This window comes from Lathyrus oleraceus, chromosome 5 (genome assembly GCF_024323335.1).
Source record: "Lathyrus oleraceus cultivar Zhongwan6 chromosome 5, CAAS_Psat_ZW6_1.0, whole genome shotgun sequence".
Lineage (NCBI taxonomy): Eukaryota > Viridiplantae > Streptophyta > Magnoliopsida > Fabales > Fabaceae > Lathyrus > Lathyrus oleraceus.
This window is the reverse complement of record NC_066583.1, coordinates 495,241,646-495,251,596: the sequence shown is the minus strand read 5'-3', so window position 1 is coordinate 495,251,596 and position 9,951 is coordinate 495,241,646. Positions and strand designations below refer to the sequence as shown.

Sequence of the window (9,951 nt, the reverse complement as noted above, 5' to 3'; positions counted from 1 at the left end):
ATCTCCTTGCACTGAAGGTCTCAAACCCTAATTATGAGCTTGATGAAACATTGGTGGATGCACACACTACCTAAAAAAAAAACAATACATAGACATATTTTAGGTAATTTGGTTAGTAAAAAAAGAAAAAAAAATGATACAATCAAATGTACTTGGTGACCTCTCCTAATGAAAACCCAATGAATAAGGGGTAAGGAGGACGCCAAGGTGTGATCCTAAAGCCAATGCAAATGATGAGATAGCATGAGGGATCTTAGGGTCAAAATTGGGGTCTTACATTGGCGAGCCCTTTTCTTGCTTTCTCCATATTTCTTTCTCTATTTCCACGAACTACGAGACTCTAACTTTCTTATTGCGCTATGAGAATACGTAGGCATGAGGGCCACAATCCTCCTAGATCACTCTCTCTAACCCGTTTTCTATTTTGCAGGTACATGAAGATAGAAACACCCATCAAAGCAAGAGAAACCAAAATGGTTCCCTTGGAGTACCGTGGATGTGAGGGGTGATAATACATTTCCCTTGCATAACCGACTTCCTTACCCGCTTCACTTTTCCCTTGGGTTTTATCGATATTCTTCCTTCCCTCTTTTGGGATAAATAAAGTATGGTGGCGACTGTGTTGTATCTTCGAGCGTGCGATGCGTTTAGGTATATTTTCGCTAGCTTCAGTTCCTCCTCAACTTCTTCGCTGAACCATTCACCAAAATTATCCTCTGATACAGACTCAATGTCTGAAGCCCGTTGAGAAACGTTGTTTACGTGTGATTTTGGCACCACTATTCTCAAAGGACCTTGTGAACTCTCCACTAGCTTGACCATGAACGTTACTCCATTTACCCCCATGTTGACCAATTTATTGAGGACCAAGTTTTATTTGGCACAGACAAGAATTCTTGCCACATCAAATTTGGATTGATTTCTTGTTTCTTCATTTGAGCAAATGTAAATACTAAACAAAGACAATAAGAACACAAAAGTATTAGGGCTTTAAGCATGATAGAGAATGTCATAACATCTCAACAAAGTGTTTCTGTCAACAACTTCAGGACCCTATTTTTTATCTCCCCAAACCATTGTTCCAATCAATCTTTCGCTTCGGGCGCCACCAAGGTCTCTTATTCTCCGTCCTCTATTTCTTCTAATAAGCATATATTTGCTCCTAGAGGAGTGACATTGATTGAGCATCCCTCCATGTTGAATGCTTCATGTATGTTGTAGAACATTCCTGAATTTTCCACGTAACCCACATATGCTTTACTATATCTAGAAAATACTTCTGTCGCCGCCTTAAACTCATATGTAAAACTCTTTACTTAATGCATAATAATGAATCTCTAAAATACATGTGTGATTTGTCGGATCCTCGCATGATAAACCACCGAAGTTTAATACAAGTGATCGGTGCATAAAATGTAATGTGGTTGTTATAAATTTTGAATTATTGAATTCCATATTTACCGATTAAAAAAAAGATAAATAATGAGTTTGTTTTTTGTTAAAATAAATGTACTTGAAAAAGTGGTATCTTATTTCTGGATATTTTGCTAAAATAAAATGTAGTGGGAAAAGTGGTATCTTAAATTTGACAAAATGAAAATTACTAACACTTTTGTTTTTATTTTAAGTTTCACAATACTTCAAATTCAGTTTTTAAATATCTCTTGCAAATAATTTCAACAACTTTAATGTGATTAAGGAAAATATCCCAATTAGGACGATTAAGAAATGTAGTAATCAAAACAAGATTTAACAAATAACATTAAATTAATAACTCTTAAGCTTATCTTACGTACTCCAACTCTAAGTAACAAAATACACATTACTATAATATCTGAAAACCACCACATAATTTAAATCAACTCATAATAGCTTTTAAAAATATTTTATAGTTTAAATAACAAAAATAAGTAAACATCATGTCATACATTCAACTAGACTATAGCAATCAAAATATGGAAACAAAATATAGAAACTTATTCAAAGCTTAAGTGTCAAATCAAGCTCAGAAGATTCATCAGAAGTTTCTTCTTCAATGTTGAACTTTGGTTGATGAATGTTATCTTTGATAGAAGCCGGAGCCACACAAAAATTGTTGTCTACGATTGAGTTTGAACTTCTCGCAATATCTTTAGAAGAATCTCCAAATTTTAGAAAAGTACTAATTTTATTATTTACACCATTTTCAACCCTAGAAGAAGTTGCATCACCAAGACCTAGAATTCCAACCCTGCTACTACCTTCCATGTTGTTTCTCAAACTAAAAAGAGAAGGGTTTAATGCCTCGGGCAAACACAAACCATAGTGACTAGAAGCAAAATTATTTGATGAAATCCTAGGGCTAAAAAATGATGGTTTTTGAATCATTGACTCCATTCTAACCCCAAGTGATCCATAAGGTGACAAAAGAGGACTAGGGTAACGAAAATAATGGTTCAAGTGAGTTTGCCCTGAACCTAAAACATCGTTGTCGTACCTTTGTTCACGTTGTTTTTTTAAAGCGCGTTCTGCCTTATGGGCATTCTGATGTCCTCCTAGCGCTTGTAAAGTAGAAAATTTTCTTTGGCAAAAACTGCATGAATAAGATGTCTTTGACTCCGAATTCTTCTCTTCAGTGATTTTCTCGTCTTTCTTTTCGTTGTCAGTATTAGGAGGAATAGACGATGAACCAACTTGAATAGGGTTAAAATAATTGTGCTCTTGCACCTTTGATCCGTCAACCAAATCTTCTTTCAATAGCTTCATGAAATCAATAGATGCCTTTGAATCGGAGTTTGAGGATTGATCTTGTTCATTCTCCTTCTCCTTTTCATTCACCACTTTTATGATATTGAAAGAATCACCATGATCTTGTGAAGTGATTGAGATGCTAGAGGATTCGGATACCATGACACAAATTAAGTGCAGCAAACTATACCTTATCTTTATTTTTGATTTGATGATAAGAGTGCCTTATAAGAGGGGTTATTTATTTAAAAAAAATTAATATCTGCATTAATGCACATATCTTTGAATATGGAAAGAAATATCTGACTCATATTTTGCTGTTAGGGGATGTATATTGCACCCATTCATTTGTGTATTTTTGAATTCTAATTAAGACAGTTATTTAATGATTGAAAATTTTGAAACGATGTGAGGAGGGACATTGCACCGATTGAGTTTGTACATTATTATTTAAACTGGATAATGCGTGTTGTTAATTATTACGTTAGTTAAATCTTCCATAGTTTAGATGTTTAATGTTTATTCCAATTAATAAAACCTCATATTGAATATGTTAAAACTGTTTTTTACATTATTTTCCTATCAGAATTTCATTCATAATTGCCATTGAAAAAACATTTCATACATTATTTTGGGTAAAAAAAACAAATCTTACTGATATCACCTTTGTAGTTTCTGTGGGAGGAAAATTTGAATTCGTTTTTTTTTTTTATGTAAAATTTTAATATAATAGTGTATTTGTTTTTCATTTTTCTATAATGTAAAATAGGGTTCCATATGGAGAAAGTCTAATTGTTGACCTTATTATTTATAGAAAAGTTTTATAAAACATTATATATTTTCTTTTTTATTATTATAAAATATTTTTTTTATTAAAGATAATAATAGTCAACTTTTGAATGATATTTTAAATGTTTACGTTAGATTTTAATATAATAGTATATTTTTTCATTATTTTTCTATAATATAAAATGGGTCTCTAATATAAATTTAGTCTAATGTTGAACTTATTTTTTTTAGTAAATTTGAATAAAATATTCTTTTTTTACTATTATAAAATTAATTTTTTATTTTAAATAATACAATTCAACCTTTGACCAATTCTTTAAAAATGTAGGCTAGATTAACCTTTATATAATTCATTATTTACTAAAATAGTAAAGTTTTATCTTAAACTATTTTTTAAACTTATTTGACACTTATTTTTAACTAAAATTCTACATGTGTTAAAAAACTATAACTAAATGCTTCTTCAATAAAAAACAATAATCCTTATTTTGAATATATAAAAATGTCAATCATAAGCATGTGGCGTTTTAACAACGGTCTTAAATTATCAAAATTATAGGAATTATACATACATCTTAATTAATAAAAGTTTAACTTTGTCACCAAATAATTTTTTTAGCATAAAAAACATTTTTAAGACAATTAAAATTATAAGAAAAAACACATTAGACTATAACAATTGCCATTAAAATAACATTTTATATATAATATTGTGTTAATCTAAAACAAACAAAAAACGAAGTCTTACTATAGGAAAAACGAAGTCTTACTATAGGAAAAACGAAGTCTTACTATACAAAAAACGAAGTCTTATTATTTATAGAAAAGTTTTATAAAACATTATATATTTTCTTTTTTATTATTATAAAATATTTTTTTTATTAAAGATAATAATAGTCAACTTTTGAATGATATTTTAAATGTTTACGTTAGATTTTAATATAATAGTATATTTTTTCATTATTTTTCTATAATATAAAATGGGTCTCTAATATAAATTTAGTCTAATGTTGAACTTATTTTTTTTAGTAAATTTGAATAAAATATTCTTTTTTTACTATTATAAAATTAATTTTTTATTTTAAATAATACAATTCAACCTTTGACCAATTCTTTAAAAATGTAGGCTAGATTAACCTTTATATAATTCATTATTTACTAAAATAGTAAAGTTTTATCTTAAACTATTTTTTAAACTTATTTGACACTTATTTTTAACTAAAATTCTACATGTGTTAAAAAACTATAACTAAATGCTTCTTCAATAAAAAACAATAATCCTTATTTTGAATATATAAAAATGTCAATCATAAGCATGTGGCGTTTTAACAACGGTCTTAAATTATCAAAATTATAGGAATTATACATACATCTTAATTAATAAAAGTTTAACTTTGTCACCAAATAATTTTTTTAGCATAAAAAACATTTTTAAGACAATTAAAATTATAAGAAAAAACACATTAGACTATAACAATTGCCATTAAAATAACATTTTATATATAATATTGTGTTAATCTAAAACAAACAAAAAACGAAGTCTTACTATAGGAAAAACGAAGTCTTACTATAGGAAAAACAAACAGAAACATGATTTTGTTGTTTCTTTGGGAAAAAAATTGATGTATCTTTTTTACATAAAATTTTAATATAATATATGTTTTTCATTTTTCTATAATATAAGATGAAGCTCTATAAGAAGCGTCCAGGCCATATTAGTTTGAACAAATATTCATAAAATGTTTTATGTTTTCTTTTTTTATTATTATAAAATTTATTGTTTCATTAAAAATAATAATAGTCAACTTTTGAATAATTTTTTAAAAGTTTATGCATTATAATAGTATATTTATTCATTATTTTTCTATAACTTAAAATGGGTCTGTAATATAAATCTACTCTAATGGTGTACCTTATTATTTTTGGTAAATCTTAATAAAATATTCTTTTATTTTATTTTTTATTATTATAAATTATATATTTTTTATTTTAGATAATAAAAGTCAACCTTTGAACAATTTTTTATAAGTTTATGCTAGATTAATCTTTATATAATTCATTGTTTGCTAAAATATAAAGGTTTACCTTAAACTATTTTTTAAACTTATTTGGCACACCTTTATTTTTAACTAAATTCTTCATGCCTTAAAAAACTATAAAATAAATGTTATTTTCAATAAAAAATATCCTTCTTTTGAATATATAAAATTGTCAATCATAAGCATGTGGCGTTTTAACTATGGTCTTAAATTATCAAAATTATAGGAATTTACATACATAAAATAAATTCTTTAATAAGAGTTTAACTTTAACCAAAGTCGTGTTTATAACTTTTTAATATAAAAACACATTTATTTAAGAAAATTAAAATTATAAGAAAAAACACATTAGACTCTAATCAAACACAGTAGAAAAAACACATTAGGATTTATTAAAATTTGAATTTCATGTTAAAGAGCATTTATATATTTAATATTTAATTTTTTTTATAGTAGAACAGGAACTATAAAGTAAAAATAGAAACAAAGAGAATCATATTTATCCATAAAGCCAAGAGTATCAACAATATATTAAAATTAGAAATAACAAAATTCAAGAATAACATTTAAAAAGAGAAAACTAAACAACTACAGTGTAAAAAGGAGAAAAGAAACGTTAATTGAGAAAATCACTACGAAGCAGCCAACAAACAAACATAACTGATCTATACTCAGGCCTCAAACATATCAAGCATTCAGAGAGTGCAATATGGAGAAAGGAAGACTTAAACATCTAAAAAAACAAAAGGAGGGCAGTTGGTCAGCTAGCTCATCCCTAAATACTCATCCACTTAAGTGGGTCCCGCTCACAATCTAATAAACAAACTTTGAAACTTAGAACATGGACATGTGGTCACTTCCAAAGACTAATCGTCGACATTCTTGTTTAAAAATAAAATTATTCTTTAGTTTCTATATAGTCTAAACCATAAAATGTCATATCGAAATCATACCTAAAGACATCACATTTCCCTTCCCTAGACCCAGAATAAGTCAAACACACTTAAAATCAATTGCAGCGAAGGTCCAAATCGCCACAACCACCTAAACACCACATACCAGATAGTTAAGGCAACCTCGCATAATACAAATAGGTGATATGCCAGCTCCATCAAACCCAACACACGCAATACACGCCACATCACTAATACTAGGAACGATTCACGGTCTCAAGAGTTTTTTCCTAGTCGAAAAACTATTATAGAGAAATAGCCAAGAGAACATAACAATTTTAGAATACACACAACTCTTCCAAACAATAGCCACCCCATAAGCACCAACTCAAACATATTCTCCGGAACCTTTGTCAGGGAAACAAGCAAATTGTTGACAACCCTCACAGAGAAGCCACATACCAAGTTTGATTTCTAAATCTAAATGTCATCTTGACCGAACCTCACTGGCCCAGAGATAAGCCTCTAAGAGACTCCAGAAGCTCCTCCTTTCAAACATTAGATAAGACGCCTCCACCTAAAACTCCCCTATTGGGCAGTGTAATAAAAGATAACATTTATAAATTTAAGGGTTAAATATGTGTTTGCACCGATAAATATATGGCCGATTAAATTAAATCCCTGCATAATAATATTAGTAACTTCATTCCTAAAAAATGATTGTGAGTAGCTTTGATCCCTAAGGTGAAATCCCTATTGATTAGGACGATAGAACTTGAGTGTGCATGCTACATAGACATTTTAATTGATGTGGTATACATGTGGAATGTTGAATAATATTATTTATTAAATTAAGCATTAAATTTTTTTTTTTGCAAAACAGTACAACAATAATACATGTGGAATGTTGATTAATATGTATTTTATTTTATGATGTTTGCTTGTTCACTACTACATAAAATACATTTCACATCGTATGAAATATCACTTTCACATCGGTTGACCTTCCGAGGTAACATAGAGTGATATGGTAAGTCTGTCGCATTTCACATCGGGTGAGTGGCTAAGGTGGAAAACAACTTATCACCTCGTTCAATAAGTGAAACCGAATGGATATCTAAGGTTTTCACCTCGTTAATCAAATGTAAGATGTGATATCCATTGCTTTCACCTTGTTTGTCAAGTGTAAGAGACGAGATATCTATTGCTTTTCACATCGATCAGTCTGTTAACCGAGGGTATAACCTTTGCTTTTCGCTTCGGTCAGGTGGGTAACCTAGAGCAAAATGGGTAAGGGATAGCTTTTCACATTTGATTTGAAGTGTAACTGATGTGAAATCCCTTATATTTTAAAAATATAAATTTTGTATATTTTTGGTTATAATCTGCATATTATTAAAACAAAAACTAAATGACACTCATTTCATACTATATACTCAAATGGCTACACTATCAAAACAAAAAACTATGTACATTTACATCGGGTACACAAATTCGTATCATATATTCAAATGGCTACATGGTCAAATAAATTTTTTTACATATTTATATCAGGTACGCTATAGAGTATATAATTATGCATATTCATTTTTTACAACAAAACTCATACAGATAATTTTTTTCAAATCCCATAGACCATAAATCCAAATGATTCATAAAATTTAAGAAAGTAAGTTTCCCAACACTGAAGTATGTCACAAAAGTCTTCTTCTCGAATTGGTGTTCGATCGTTAAATACATACAACTTAAACAATATGAAAAAAAAACTTAGAAAAATAATTAATTATCCATCGGTAAAAATAATTGATATAAATAATTATAAATATTGTTGGAAATCCCCTAAAACCTATGGAGAATTTCAATCAATCTTGATGAACAAGATTGTTATTACCCACACAATAACAACGAAAAGAGAAGAACAATGGAGAAAGAGAGTGTATAGAACGATGAAGGAAAAGAAGAATTAAAATTCTGCAGAGTTTCTCTCTGCCCACAAACTGTGGAAAACTTATTATTCACTTTGCAACTGCAAAATACCGTGAATACAAATGTTATGAATACTCTATTCACCTCTATATGAAAATAAGGGTTACTCCCTCTATTTGTAGATTTAGGTTAACTTGGACCTCAAGCCAAAGCCCAAAACTATAAAAACCCAAAATTATAAAAGCCCAAAATAGCTAACACTACTTAACACACTAGGTGGTTGGACACTTCCTTGCTTTGTTGAGAAACCTTCTTCGACACAAGGAATTACAATTCAACACACCACCTAATTCATTGTGTCTAAGCTATCTACATTCATCATAGATCTTAGCCTTCTGAACACTTCGACCTGCACTCCCTTTGTCATGATGTCTGCAATCTAATTCTCAATTCTGCAGTGTTCCACAATCATCTTCCCATCTGCTACCTGCTCTCGAAGATAATGGAACCTCATCTCGATGTGCTTTCTTCGACCATGTTCTATTGGATTCTTCGCCAGATTGATAGCTGACATGCTGTCCATCTTCATGGTAATTTCTCCATGATTCTTTGTTATTATCTCTTCGACCAGATTCACCATCCATGTTGCTTGGCATGCACAAAGAGAAGCAGCTATATATTCTGCTTCGCATGACGATAATGCCACTACTGGCGCTTTCCTCTAACTCCAAGTAACTGTTGCACCACCTAGCATAAACACATAACCAGCAGTGGATTTTTGATCCTCAGCATCACTACACCAACTTGAGTCAGTGTATCCCACTAATTTGCATTCTTTTCCTTCATCAGCTGCAGGAAACAAAATGCCATAGTCGAGAGTTCCTTTCAGATACCTTAGTATCCTCTTCGCCGCTGCTAGATGTGATACCTTTGGCTTTTACATGAACCTACTCACCATACCTACATTGTATGCTAAGTCAGGCCTTGTGTGACAAAGGTATCGAAGTGACCCAATAAGTCTTCTATATTAGGTTGGGTCGACATCATCTTCATCTGAATCCTTCGACAGTTGTAATCTGGGCTCAGTTGGAGTCGAAGTTGAAGGTAGAGAAAAACAAGAAAGGGGGTTTGAATTGTTTTGAAAATAAAAACTTTTTAATAAATCAGACACACACAGAATAAAAAGGGAACTGACACAAAATTTTATACTGGTTTGCTTGAAATTCAAAGCTACTCCAGTCCACCCGACCAAGGTGATTTCGCCTTCAAAAAGGACTTAATCCACTAATCTTGAAAGGTTACACAACCAATCGTCTAAGAGAATAATTCCTTAGCCCTCTAAAGTATTCAGACTACACAGTGTCACTTGAGGAAGTATTTTAAGCAAAAGTATGAATTGTAATGTAATGTGCTTCTAACAAACAAGCAAGAATTACAAAATTATAAGAACAATAGCTTTTCACGTAAGAGCAACAACTCGTGAAAGATATGAAAGAATGATTGAGAGTTTTTGTATTCTTATGTGTCTCTGGTATCTTCTTGTGAAGTATTCAGTCCTTTATATAGGCGTTGAGAAG

At 30.1% G+C, this 9,951-nt stretch overlaps 1 protein-coding gene across 1 annotated transcript; it reads right to left on the bottom strand.

Moving 5' to 3' along the window:
- Positions 1 to 1,980: 1,980 nt before the first annotated feature.
- On the bottom strand, positions 1,981 to 2,889 carry LOC127081525 (zinc finger protein 1-like). Its single transcript, XM_051021773.1, has one exon. It carries the CDS (start codon positions 2,887 to 2,889, stop codon positions 1,981 to 1,983), a length of 909 nt encoding a protein of 302 aa, XP_050877730.1.
- Between the last annotated feature and the right edge of the window lie 7,062 nt (positions 2,890 to 9,951).